General features: G+C 43.1%; 1 protein-coding gene across 1 annotated transcript; it reads right to left on the bottom strand.

Moving 5' to 3' along the window:
- Positions 1–7,552: 7,552 nt before the first annotated feature.
- Positions 7,553–11,359, bottom strand: GP9 (glycoprotein IX platelet). The gene is made up of 2 exons (XM_062500904.1): positions 11,217–11,359; positions 7,553–10,366 (listed from the first exon to the last, which is right to left on the bottom strand). Exon 2 carries the CDS (start codon positions 10,356–10,358, stop codon positions 9,762–9,764), a length of 597 nt encoding a protein of 198 aa, XP_062356888.1. The 5' UTR covers positions 10,359–10,366; positions 11,217–11,359; the 3' UTR covers positions 7,553–9,761.
- Positions 11,360–13,298: the final 1,939 nt, after the last annotated feature.

Genomic DNA, 13,298 nt, shown 5'->3' with positions numbered 1-13,298 from the left:
TTTTGCTGGTTCTCTGTACTCCTTTTGCAGAAACAAACAGGTGCAGCCGCCGCTCAGCCTCGCAGCTCGCCTCGCTGGGTTTTCATTTTCGGCTCTGAGCTGGGTGTGGTTTGTTTGCACAGGCACGGGCCGAGGCTCAGGGCTATGGCTTTTCACCCTTGTGAGGTTCCCGTGCTTCTGCGAGACGCCTTTGGAGCTGTTGACATCCAGCTACGTGTCTGTGTGTGACTTTTACACCGCACACTGCTTCTGTGCATCAAGATAAATATATCTCGGGAGTCTGGAATTAGTTGTTTGAGCTGCTGTCTGGGTTATCTACGAAGCAAAGTGCTCTTCAACAGGTACTCTCCCTTAGGTTATGTGGAAGATCAAAATGCTAATAAAATAAGCTTTGTTAATTAATTACATTGATAGAATGCATTTCATCATTCCGTTCTTTGCACCAAAGGTCAGCTCAATTCCATCCTCATCGTTTCAGGTTATGAAATTGTGAAATGAAACTCTTTTATGGCAAAGAGTGAGAGTTAAATTGTCCTGGCGGTGGTTGTGCAGGAGGAGAGCAACCTGATTATTTCTGAGCTAGCACAGCCAACCAGGCCAGCTTGGCTTGCATTGCCTCTGAAATCAATCTGGTTTTGGGTGGCCCCAGGATTATTCCTTTTCAGGTCTGGATATATATTTTTGGTGATCCATGGTTACCTTCCAGCCAAGAGAAGAGGTTTGAGTCCTCAGCCAGGCTGGACCAAAGGTTTTCTGTTCCTGCAACTCTGAATTAAGCAGGACTAAAACCTGGGAGAAAAACCCTGAAGTGGCCTTAGCCACAGTTTCCTGTTCTCTCAGTTCCATAGGGAAAATGAAATTTCAACTCCACCAAACTGAGCTGCAGAGCCCTGGGCGCAGGTAGAAGTTGGCAATTTCCACCTTGGATTTGGGGGGTAGGACTGGGTTATGTTTCAAAGCAGCTGCTGGAGACTTGAAGCTAAAAAGGAAATTAATTAAGTTCTGACCTTCTAAATAAACATCTACAGTGATCTCCTACGAGCCAGCACAAGAGCAGGAGTTCCAAGTAAATTCTGTAACTCCGTGAGGACACAGTGAATTTATTGAATTTATTATTTATTGAATTCTCTGCAGTAGCAAGCATTCATTCCCAGTGGCTTCCAGTGGGGATGTAGAGCAATCACCAAAATTGTTCATGAAAACCATGTTATGGCTTGGTGGGCACATTGTTTATACTGTGTTCCAGCAAATTTCAACATTTGGTATTGACAATGCAGGCGTGTTGTTTGATTTGGTAGCGCTCCTTTTGTGGTACAGCCTTTCCCTGGTTAGATTTTGGTTAAGAGAATGTTTAAGCATCTGTGGCTCTTGATATAATTTTACGGTCTACTGATTTTACAGCTGAGTCAGCTGGAATAGACTGAGTTCTTTCAGACAACAAAAGTAGTGATATATTGTAATTTCTTTTCAAAAAGAGCTATTTGTTAAATATTTAAAGATCATCTTTTATAATAAATACAATATATATAAAGTGATGACTTATTTGGGTCTTTTTGGTTGCTTTTATATTTTTTTAAGTAATAAAACCACGTTCCCATACTCAGCATTACCTGACATAACCCCATAGATTTGATGCATAAATTCTTACTGTGCTTATTACATCATACATGCTCTGATTCTTGAGTTTCTGAAAGCAAACTGCTCTTGTTCCAGTCATATAATTTTTTAAATATTTTGAGCTTTCCTTCTTGAGGAGAGTACCTGAGTGTTTATGTTTACAGGAGAGACAATGTTTTGTCCTCTCTGTGGCTGGGGTGTGGAGCTTTTAACTCACAAAGGGCTGACAGAAATGGATGGGTGTTTCTTGTTACCCATCACCGGTAATTATTCCTGCTGCACAGGATGCAGGAATTCCTGCTGGAATTTCCTTTTTCCCATGTTTGTGAGCAGGAATTGGGGAGCAGCACATGGATAGAGATGCTCTTTGGGGTAATGGTAAGAACTGTGTTTAGCTGGGATTGTTACAGTGGGGTTTTCCTTATGTGCTCTTGTCCACACTCAACCCTTTGTCCTTCCAAGCAGCTGTTATCCCAGCACTTGGAGGACTCCTGGAATCCCAGAAAGTGATGTCACTTAGACCCATTCTAGCAGAAACTTTGCCTCTGCCTGGTGTCCTTTTTCTGTAGTAGCACAGGTGGCAGGAGAACCATCAAGTTATAAGGAAATTACTGACAAATAAACAGCAATGAATTCGGTGTCCAAAACTTCTCCAGCCAAGGATTTGTATTGAGTATTTCTTGTAAGCCTGCAGAGCCTCCCCTTGTTATGAGAAAAATGGGAAATGTCTCCTTTCTGGTGACTCCTAGCAATGGAATAGTTTCTGTTCTGCTGCAGTTCAGCAAAGTGTGTGACTTTGTCACGTGTGACGTGCCCCTCACCCTGCGCGGGTGTCACGTTTGTTATCAGCCTAGCTCCAGAACAAGCTGGGAGGAACAAAAAAATTGTAATTGTATTCATGACATTTTCCAAGTTAGGCATTTTGAATGTTAGAAACCATCAGCTATTTCCAGTTCCTTTCAGATGACTCAGCTGCGGAGACTGGCCTCTTTGTCATTTGAAATACTATATTCATATACACAGCTTAATCATCTTCAGAATGAATGAAGTGTAAATCCTCCTCTGCTTGGCTTTTAGCAATCTTGGTCAGCCATCCTTTTCTCCTTGCCTGTGCTCTATAGAGGATGGAAGGCAGCCACTGCATGGGTTTATCTCAGGGGTGTGAGGACACACACCCCACTTCAGAGCCATGCCAGGTACGGAGATGATTTCTCAAACCCAGCCGGTGGTCGGTCTCAGACACGGAGTGGCCGATGGGACCAAACCCCTCGGTTAATTTGGGTAATCCTCACAGGCAGTCCCCTTGTTCAGGGTGTCCGTGCGGTTCCCTGAGCTCCTTGGTGACCTTGCTTGGAGCTGCACCTTCAGGAGTGCAGGGGCAGGGAGATTTTGGGTGCCTTTAACAGCACCACCAGGATTCCTGCCAGGCATTTCCAGTGCAGCCAGTCCCACAGGGCAGCAGTGAACTGGGATTTACCAGCTGGCCTGAGGCTGCATGGCCATGAAATACTACACAAAGTGCTAAAGACTCAGTGAAGAAACACCTGGAAGTCTGCAGCATTTGCTGGCTCTTTATTCTTTTTATCAGACATCCTAAAATCTGGGCTTTCATTCTCCTCGTGTCCGTTTGGGATCCCCCGATATTATCACAATAGTTGGATTTCTTGATGGTAGCTTTTCCCTGGTACACATTGCTGAGGGAGCTCAACTTGTGTTAATATACTTGGGCCTTTAAAATAATGATGTTGCACATCAGTTAGGTAGGGGAATGGCAGGGGAAGAGACCCACAAAGGGATTTGATTTCATTATTTTGTTTTACTTAATATACATTTTTTTCCCTTTTCTTTTGTTTTATCACACTTTGATAGGATGAAGCCATAGTACCAAAATTATTAGTCTAATTTGAATTTACGTTGCAGTTCATCATGACTTTAGGAAAACAGAAGGAATAAAACCTCGGCCAAGTTTCAATGTAAATATTGAGCTGTGGCTTTGGGAGCAGCAGAAAATTCCAGGCATGTCTAAAAATGATTAACCACAGTGAAAAAACAAATGGACATTGTATTGCCCAGCGTCCACAATTATAATAACTTCACGTTTCTGCCAATAGGAAACAATTTATGTCCTGCACCTTCTGCCACTTTAGGGCAGAAAACTTGTATGGAAACTCCGGGAAGAGCTGGCAGTAATTGGCAGCTCGTTTGGAAAATGTGAGCCCATCACTGAGGTCTTGGAAAGGCTGACAAACTTCAGGGAACCTGTGTCCCTGTGGAATTCAGCAGCCACTAGGTGCCAATGTTGGTCCGGTTTCAGAGCAGTCGGACAAAGCGGTGCCTGGGAGCAGAGGAATCCCCTGGGGGCTCTGAGATTTTGCTGTGCAGTTTGTGTCCTTTCATTGCCTCTTTCCTTCGGGTTCTAATTGCTGCTGGCTGCGTTTTTGTCCTTCCATAATCCAGCTTTTGATAAGTGCATCTGAACATAAAATTACTGGGTTTTGCAGTGTCCTTGCAAGCTCAGGGAAGTCAGAAACACCCTCAGTTCTAAATGCTCTGCTGTCATGAGGGCAGCCTTTGGTGATGTGATGTGATCCCTCTGCTTCGCCCTGCTGTTGATGGGAGAGGGTTGCAAAGGTCGATTTTATTTGGATGTGTCAGGTTCCAGAGGCCTTCTCCGTGGCCATAAGAGGCAATCCAGGAATCCTTGTCAATAAATAAATTATTAGTTAAGAGGTAAAACCATTTTGACCCCTAAAGAGGGACAAGAAAGATGATTCAAGGAGAAAAGGGAAGCTGCAATCCATCCCTGCTGACCCTCCCTTCCCTAGAGATCAAGGTCATTTGAGAAAGGGCTTCATTTGAATTTTTTCCCCTTGGACTAAGATGAATGCTCTGTATTTCTGTAGCCTTATTCTTTAATAGTATTCTGAGACAAGAGGTTTCAATCCACTTTTCCCAGGGAATGTCTTGATGCACCATTCAACTTTCATAACTCCAGATTGCTAGAGAACTGGATGCTTGCTGGTCACACAAGCCAAGCCAAATGAAATCTGAGCAAAACTCTGAGCCAGGCACATCCCCTTTCTTTTGCCTAAAATGAAGATGCCAGGTCAGGCAGCAGCTGTGACATCAGTGGGATAAGCATTGGGAAGGCACTGGAGAGGCCACATCAGGAGCAAATTGCCCCTGGGAAGGAGCTCAGTATAAATAGCAGCCATGTGGCCATTATGAAACTGGAGCAATTTGTTGTCACACCCATTATCGAGAGTAATCTGAATTTCATTGGAGTCAGCGCAGTGGCAAAATATTTACCTGAGTTCCAACAACAGAGCTGCAGCACTTTGGGAAATTGTTTTGTGCTCTGGAGAGAAAGGGCATTAAGATAAATAAACTTAGCATTACTAAGCATTACAGTAAACTTAGCACCATCAAAGGAATCATTGGGTAGGAATTGTTAATATTTCAGTGCTGACATTTCACATGCAGTCAAGGAAAAATCCTGTCATTCAGGTATAACTCACAACATGCAAGTGTGTGGGCCTTACAGCAGTTTTGTGAAGCCTCAAATTCTGTTTTAATAATAGAGAAGGGACATCGGTGATGCAAAGCCAGACAGCTGGATTCCACAAGGCAGGGCCACTTTTACTGGGCAGAGCTGAACTGTTTTATTCCATCAGTGCATTTTATTCCAAACAGTGCATTTAAACATAAACCAGCATGAGAATGAATATGTATTGGCTAATTAATTTAGGATACAGGAGTGGCAGCATAGACCAACCAACGATCTGTTTCACTGCATTCTGTGTGTATTTTGTACATTGAATTAGTATTTAGTTCTTACAGTTTACTAGTTCAAAAATAGAAGAAATTTCCTGTTCACTTAAGGGAGTGCCTATTTTTTTCTCTTGTTCTGTTTGGCTAGGAACAGTCTTGGTATTCTGCTGTTTGAAACTTTTTCTTGGGTGAGTTTTTCTCTTTTTATTGGATATGTTAGTCTAGTGGTTTTTAGTGCAGTTCCATATTTGGTCAGTGCAAGCAGAGGTGTGCAACTAAAATGGAAAATTACTGTCATTATGTGACATATCTCTTGTGACATAGCTGGGGTTTAACTGAAGAAAGAGACAGTGAGCAGAATTTCAACAGTGAACCTTTGAACAGAAAGAAATATTTTACTTTGTATTACTCATTTTCTGTGTAGTTAAATTCTTTGAAAGGAAGCACTAAATCTGAATCCTTAAATGCACAGCTGCTTAACCAAATGATAAATACAGAACAAGCCGGTTAACTTTGCAATGTATTTAATTCCTGTGCTTATTCTCTAGTATGAATTTAGTGTGAATTGATTTTATGTAGGTTGCTGAGCAAACCTTAAGGCAGATTTACAGTCAAAATCCTCTCAAGGTTAGATATGAATGTGAGCCCATGGAGATATGTAAATTCAAATCTACTTCCTACACTCCCTTACCCTTAAGAGAAGACTGTCAGAACAGAAAAATGCCATGTATCCACATCGTGGAGCTGCTCCTGGGAAAGGCTGGGCTGACTCTCAAAGCATGTGAGAGACCCCAGGGTGGAACAAAAAACTGCTTTCAGATTTCTTCCTCTTTACTTCGTGGGGAAAAAAAAATAAAACTCTGTGGAGTACACTTAGATCTCATGCATCATTTAACCTTCACCTGCAGGAGGTGGGATTTGAAATACATGAGAAATGTATGTTTTTAAAATACCAACATCCTTAGGACATGCAAATTCAGTGACTCCACACTAACGTTAGGTACTTTTTAGTGAAAATATTGCAATTTTGCTCTGAACAAGCGTCTCTTCTAAATAATAACTTGCATCACATGCAGACACTTCTGCTTCTCTGTTGTGAGCAGATGCTCCTGCCAGGGCAGGAGGGCTCGAGCTGGCTCCATTCCCCAAGCCATGTCATTTCCTACACTGCCCAGGTGGCCAGCCCTCCCTGGCAGTGGCACTTGGGTTGGAGCTGCTGGCAGCTGCCACTGCCCTGTGCAGGCAGGAGAAAGGTATTTTCCATTAAAAATAAAAATAAAAATCATATATAAAAAAGCAGGCAGCTGACAGAGCCCTATGCAGGCAGGAAGAAGGTATTTTCCATTAAAAAAAATGAATATATAAAAAAGCAGGCAGCTGCCACTGCCCTGTGCAGGCAGGAGAAAGGTATTTTCCATTAAAAATAAAAATAAAAATCATATATAAAAAAGCAGGCAGCTGCCAGAGCCCTATGCAGGCAGGAAGAAGGTATTTTCCATTAAAAAAAAAAATCTACATAAAAAAGCAGGCATATCAAGTGTCCATGGCAATGCCACTGTTTTTTTTCCACCTGCTTAGCTCCACCCTTGGCATCTTTTGGGCAGCTCCTCCCCAGGCTCCCCTGTTCCTGCTGTGCATTCCCAGGAGCTGCAGTGACCTCAGCAGCTGCTGTTGCTTTCTTTCTGGATTTGGAAACTCTTCTGTCTTACAAATGAGCAGAAGTGCTTCAGTTCTTTCAGTCCTGGTGCAGAAAAGAGTATTTGTAGCTGACTTCAGCAGTCAGTCCCAGAGCAGCTGCACCCAGAGAAGGGACATCAGTGATGCAAACCAGCACAGCTGGACTCCTCAAGGCAGGGCCACTTTTACTGGGCAGAGCTGAGCTGTTTTAGTCCATCAAGCAGAGCTGAATTGTTGCATTCAGCCTGCTCTGAGCTGGTTTATTCCATCAGGTAGACCTGAGCTGTTTTATTCAGCCTGCTCTGAATTGTTTTATTCAGCCTGCTCTGAGCTGTTTTATTCAGCCTGCTCTGAGTTGGTTTATTCCATCAGGTAGAGCTGAGCTGTTTTATTCAGCCTGCTCTGAGCTGGTTCATTCAGTCTGCTCTGAGCTGGTTTATTCAGCCTGCTCTGAGCTGAGACAGGGTGGTTCTTAGGGAATGAGCTGCCTTGTGTTTCAGGGAGTTCCAGAGCTGACTCGTAGCACATGGACCATAATAATCATGTTCTGCCAGGATGGTATCCCGTGTCCTTGCAGCACACAGGAGAGCAGCATTCTGTGATGATGGAGCCTTGCAAACTGCCCTAGTGCAGGAGCTCAAACAACAGACCTGGAATAAACTCAAACTAAAGCCTGGCAGAAAGTAAGTGGAAGCTGAACTGAAGTAATTCAGCTTGAGCAATGCTGTTTGCTCCAGTGTTAACAAAATAAAGAGAATTTATAGGCAAAAAGGTTTTTCACATACTGTGCTGTTTAGTGAATGAAACCTGCAAGTATTCTTCACATTAACTGAATTTCAATGTACACAGAACTGCTGTTCACACAAACCTTCTCTGTGTGCTACAGTGAGGTTTTGGTCAAGAATGCTGACTCTGATGACTTGCCCCGCCCAGTGTGGAAGCAAATATAATTTTATTTTATTTTATTTTATTTTATTTTATTTTATTTTATTTTATTTTTATTATTTTTTATTTTATCTATTTCTATTCTATTCTCTTCTATGATATGTTTGTTATTTTTATTTTATGTTTAGATTTTATTTATATATTTATATATTTTTATGTTTTTATTTTTTATTATATTTTTTATATTTTATTTTATTTTATTTTATTTTATTTTATTTTATTTTATTCATTGTCATCCCAGCAATCACACGTGTTCCCAGACTGTGGAAGCAGACACAGCCACCAGTTTGTCCCTTGCAGGCAGGATGCAGTGACAGTTCTTGGTGTGTTCCAAACCCATTTTGGGAGTGCTGCCTGCATGTTTCATTTTGATAGCTGATGTATTTTCCTGCCTTTGCACATTATTAGCAACCGTGGTGTTATTTATGACTTTGTTGGAGTGTGTGGCTTAAGCATGACATGGGGGCCCTTCCAGATAAACACTGAGTGTTGCTTTTGAGCCCTCGGTTAGTTCCAGTTGTCCCCTTTGAAGAGGGTTTTTTTTCAGATAAAACCCAAATGGATGAAAAGTTATGAATACAATGCACTTTTGGTAGAATGTGAACTACTGTCATGGAGGAATTCCCTCCTCTTTCCTCCTATAAGGACAGAAAAATTCTCTCAACTATTTTTTTTCCTGTGTTCTGTGCATCTTATTTGATGTGTTGGTGTAAGCAGAAATGTTTGCTAATTGCTCATTTTAAAAATATTTGCACTATTGAGGCCATGCAGTAAAGCAGTTTACTATTCTATGCATGTCTCGTTCATAGGCACAGAAAAGACTGATAAGGTTTTAGTGTTTATTATTTATTTCATTTTGGGGAAACGAGAAATGTAGGGAATTCCGTGAGGGATGGCAGAGTGCGTTTCTTCTGTAATATTCTTCATTCCTACAGAATGGTGGTTGTCTTTTAAAAAAATTGAAAAGCTCAGTGAAGGGGAATTATTCTAAAATTACCTCCAGAGGACAAGTTCTGCAAATATCTTAGAAATCAAATCAGAAATGTTTAGAATCGTGAAAGAAATCAAATTCGGGTCAATGTGAATGTTCAATAAGCATCCATTATTTGAGTTTTACATAGAGTGCTTTATTATTGTTCACCCTCCAGGAAATCCAGTGAGATTTAAAATTATTTTGCTGACTATATTCTCCTTACCAGTCCATCTTTAACTGCATTCAACAGGGGATACATTCAGTGTCTGGTCTATAAAATCTCGGTGGTTTTGGTGGGAGGAAGCTCCTGAACCTGAGGAAGAGATGACTGAGTTTTTCTGCACCAGAATGGTCCTGCCAAACCCTCTGGGACACCGAGGGATGGTGATGGGTTGTAAAACTCGCAGAGCCCGAGTGAGAAAGGAGTTGTTACAGTAATACAATTGATTTTCATCTCCGTATATAAAAATCGAAGGATGTGGGAGTGTAAATCTTTCTATAAGAGCTGAGAATTCACTGGGAAAGCACTAAGTTAAATTATTTTTAAAATGTGGAAGCTGCTCTTCATATGCGTAGATGGCATCAGGATGAAAGGTGTCTGTCCAAACCTCACCAAGCTTCTTTTTGGACAAAAATTAAATCAAACTTGCTTGAGGACCCAGACTTGGAGCTTTTTTTTTTTCTTTTTTAAGCATTGACTATTCAAACCGGCGTTAGCAGCTCCGTTGCTTTTCTTTGTTGTGGAGGAGTCGGGAGTTTCTGTCAGACAGGGCAGAGCTCACTGAGTCTTGCGGGTTTTGGGGATGCTCCTCCTCAGCCGCCGGCCCCCGAGGATGAGCTGGCACACCAGCTTTTTGGAGAACTTCAGAGCCCACGCCGCTAAAAGAAGGGTAATCACGGCTCCAGCAATTAAAAGGAGGTCTCTCCAGAAGAACTGGAGGCACTGTGTCGGGGGGAGCCTCGTGCAAGCGCCCAGGTCGTTGCCGGTCAGCTGCGCCAGGGCTTTCGTCCGCAGGTGAGCGGGGCTGGCGCACCTGAGCCGGGCGAGCGCGGGAGCGGAGAAATCCTGGAGCCACAGCTTGAGGTAGAGGATGCGACAGTCGCAGTGCCAGGGGTTGTCCCCGAGCCGCAGGTCCCGCAGGTGGCCCAGGCCGTCCAGGGCCCCGGCGGGGACGGAGCTCAGGCTGTTGTTGTGCAGGAGCAGGCTGCGGGCGCGGCGGGGCAGCGCGGGCACGGAGCGCAGCCCCCGGGAGCCGCAGTCCACCAGGAGCGCCCCCGGCTCCGGCAGGGACCGGCACCTGCACGGCGATGGACAGTCCTGCCCCAGAGCCGCGGGGAGCAGCAGGACGCAGCCCAGAGCGGCCAGCAGCTCCATCTCCGGCTCTGCAAACAGCAGCGAGTCAGGTTCCTCACCCTGCCTCCGAGAGCAGAGCCCCAGCAGCTATTCCCTCCCGCCCCGGGCTTTGGTTTCTGGAGTAAAACCTTGAGCCTTCTCTATGTCCCACGCACAGAACCGCTCTCCCCAGCTCCAGCACAGCTGCTGAACGCAGAGCACGCTTCTTCCCTTTCCTCTCTGCTTCGCTGTTTCCTATTCATAGCTGTACCAAAATCTTTTTCTCTATGTCCCACGCACAGAACCGCTCTCCCCAGCTCCAGCGCAAACGCTGAACGCAGAGCACGCTTCTTCCCTTTCCTCTCTACTTCACTGTTTTCCCTTCATAATGGTACAAAAAATATTATTGATCAAAGTTCTGGGACAGAATGTCACCAGGAGATGATGGGAAAGAACAGTTTAGTTTCAGGCAAAGGTTTCTATTCTGCTTCCATGTCTTCATAGATCTAGTGTTAAAATTGCGTGTTTAAACCAGTTTTCAAAATGAAGCTTAAGGGATTGAATAATTGTAAATATCTGAGAATATTTTCTTTCTGAAGCTGAAACACTAATTTTAACCATCTCCTATGCCAGTGAGTTATTCTGAGTATCTTTGCTCTGAATTCGGATACTCATCCGTGATTTTTCAAGAAATCTACCAGAGTTTCTTTTCCCCAAAGTAAACATCTTAGAAGAACAGACTATGACAGCTGGCTAAAAAAAAAATAAGTGATATTTATGGAAAAGATGATCTCGTCTGCTTAAATATAGAAACAGCAAGAAACCCAAACTCAAACAGAAACACGAACTGTGGCAAAAATGAAGAAGGGAGAGCTGGGGAGGTGCCTGGCTGACACTTACCCTCTTTGATCCCTCTTGGTCCCTTTCCCTCTGCCTGCTGCAGTGCTGGAGTGTGGATGGCAGCGCAGGCTGAGTGCTCCAAGAGTCCCCAAAGGAAGTGTGGCAGGGAAGATGAGCTTTTTCCTGTGCAGGATGGGGCAGCATCCCAGAGCAAGCTGCTATTTATGGTTGTGCCGTGGCATAAAGTGCTTGGGCTGGGTCTTGTGTATGCTGCAGGCAAGAGGAAATGCTTTGGGATTTTTGTTTTATTTCTAATGGGTTTTTCCTATTGGCTCTAGCAGTATCTGAAAAAACTAATTTGAAATTTGTGGGGTATTTTTCCCTCCAAAAAATCTCCAGGTATAAAAGTTGGTTTGGGTCTGAGCTGCTGACACACACAAGCCCCAGCAGATGAGGGAGATGAAGTTAGCCTGTGAAATGGAATTTTTCTGTATTAGTCAGCCAGGTTTGTTTAATATCTGCCTTCTCACAGTTTCAACAAAACTTATAAATGCACAGCATAGCATCAAAATAACCATGGTAGAAAGGTGACATCATTAAAGGATAGAGAAAGACAGGAACAGAGAAAGGAAATTGTGATGCCATTGAATTGAAATAGATGAAATTGTGTTGAAGTCACCCGAAATACAGTATTTAATTTGGGTCACCCATATTCAAAAATGATGACACCAGCTAGTGAAAGGAAGGTTTCTGAAATGATCTGTGGGTGTTTGGCTGCAAAGCCAGAAAAAATAGGATCATACAAGTTGATAATAGTGCTCATCTAAACAAAGAATGCCCTGCCTGTGTGGAGGGAAAGTAAATGTAGGATTTACTCTTCACTTTGGATTGGGTATGCAGGGTTCTGGCTATACGTTTCCCTTTGCTTTAGTTACCAGCCACGAGCACTCAAAAATTCGGATGGCAGCTGGCATTTGGGATCCCAGCTGGCTGTGGATCTGTTTCCAGGCCAGTTCTGTGGGGTGTTGTTCTGGGGACAGACTTGGAGCTCTGCCTTTGGAAATGAAGCCCAGGTGAGGTTTACATGTTGCAGATGTGCAGATGTGTTTCTTGAGCTGTCCTTTCTTTAGAGCAGGCTGTTCCTGGGAGGAAGGGAAATTTCTGGTGTATAAATTATCCTGGCTACAATTCTTGTTGCCTAATTTTTGATTATTTTAAAAGAACTTTTCCTCATTAGGTCTAACGAGTTACCAGGAGCCTGAACTTTGTTAGGAACTTCCCTCAGTAAATGCTTTATTATGTATTTCTTCCCTTTAGCATTTGAAAAGGCAATTCCGACAGTGTCGGGGGAAAAGACAAAAATACTTCACACCCGGGTTGAATTTTGATCTTTTCTATATGAAAAAAAAAAGCATATATGTGGATGTGAGGGTGTGAAGGGAGTATGTGGCAGAAGCACCAGGCATTTGCATTTCTGATTTTAGATCTATAGCTTTTTGTAGGCCAAATGAGGATTCTTCATTTAAGAGGATTTATTAAGAGCCAGTTTGAAAAAAAAAATAGTTATAATCTGCTATAATCTTGTTAGAGTATGAAATTACTTTTTTACACTGAGAGAATCAATTTGAAGTTTTTGTGAATGAGAGAGGCTCTGTCTCCTCTCAGTAGAGAGGGATTTCTGGGCACTCCTGTTTCCCAAACAACCCTTCTCTCCTCACCTCAGCCCCTGAAAGCAAAGGGAAACGTATAGCCAGAACCCTGCATACCCAATCCAAAGTGAAGAGTAAATCCTACATTTACTTTCCCTCCACACAGGCAGGGCATTCTTTGTTTAGATGAGCACTATTATCAACTTGTATGATCCTATTTTTTCTGGCTTTGCAGCCAAACACCCACAGATCATTTCAGAAACCTTCCTTTCACTAGCTGGTGTCATCGTTTTTGAATATGGGTGACCCAAATTAAATACTGTATTTCGGGTGACTTCAACACAATTTCATCTATTTCAAACCGACGGCATTAATAATTCCTTTCTCCATTCCATTTCTCTGGACCAGCTTTCTCTGGAGGCCTTGACTTCTCCATGGGGGCTGTGATGATTATTCAGGGAGGGAAGGGCTGAGGGGAGATTACTGCTTTCCT

The sequence above is a fragment of the Cinclus cinclus genome, chromosome 12 (genome assembly GCF_963662255.1).
Source record: "Cinclus cinclus chromosome 12, bCinCin1.1, whole genome shotgun sequence".
Taxonomy (NCBI): domain Eukaryota; kingdom Metazoa; phylum Chordata; class Aves; order Passeriformes; family Cinclidae; genus Cinclus; species Cinclus cinclus.
This window is presented reverse-complemented; position numbering and strand designations above follow the sequence as displayed.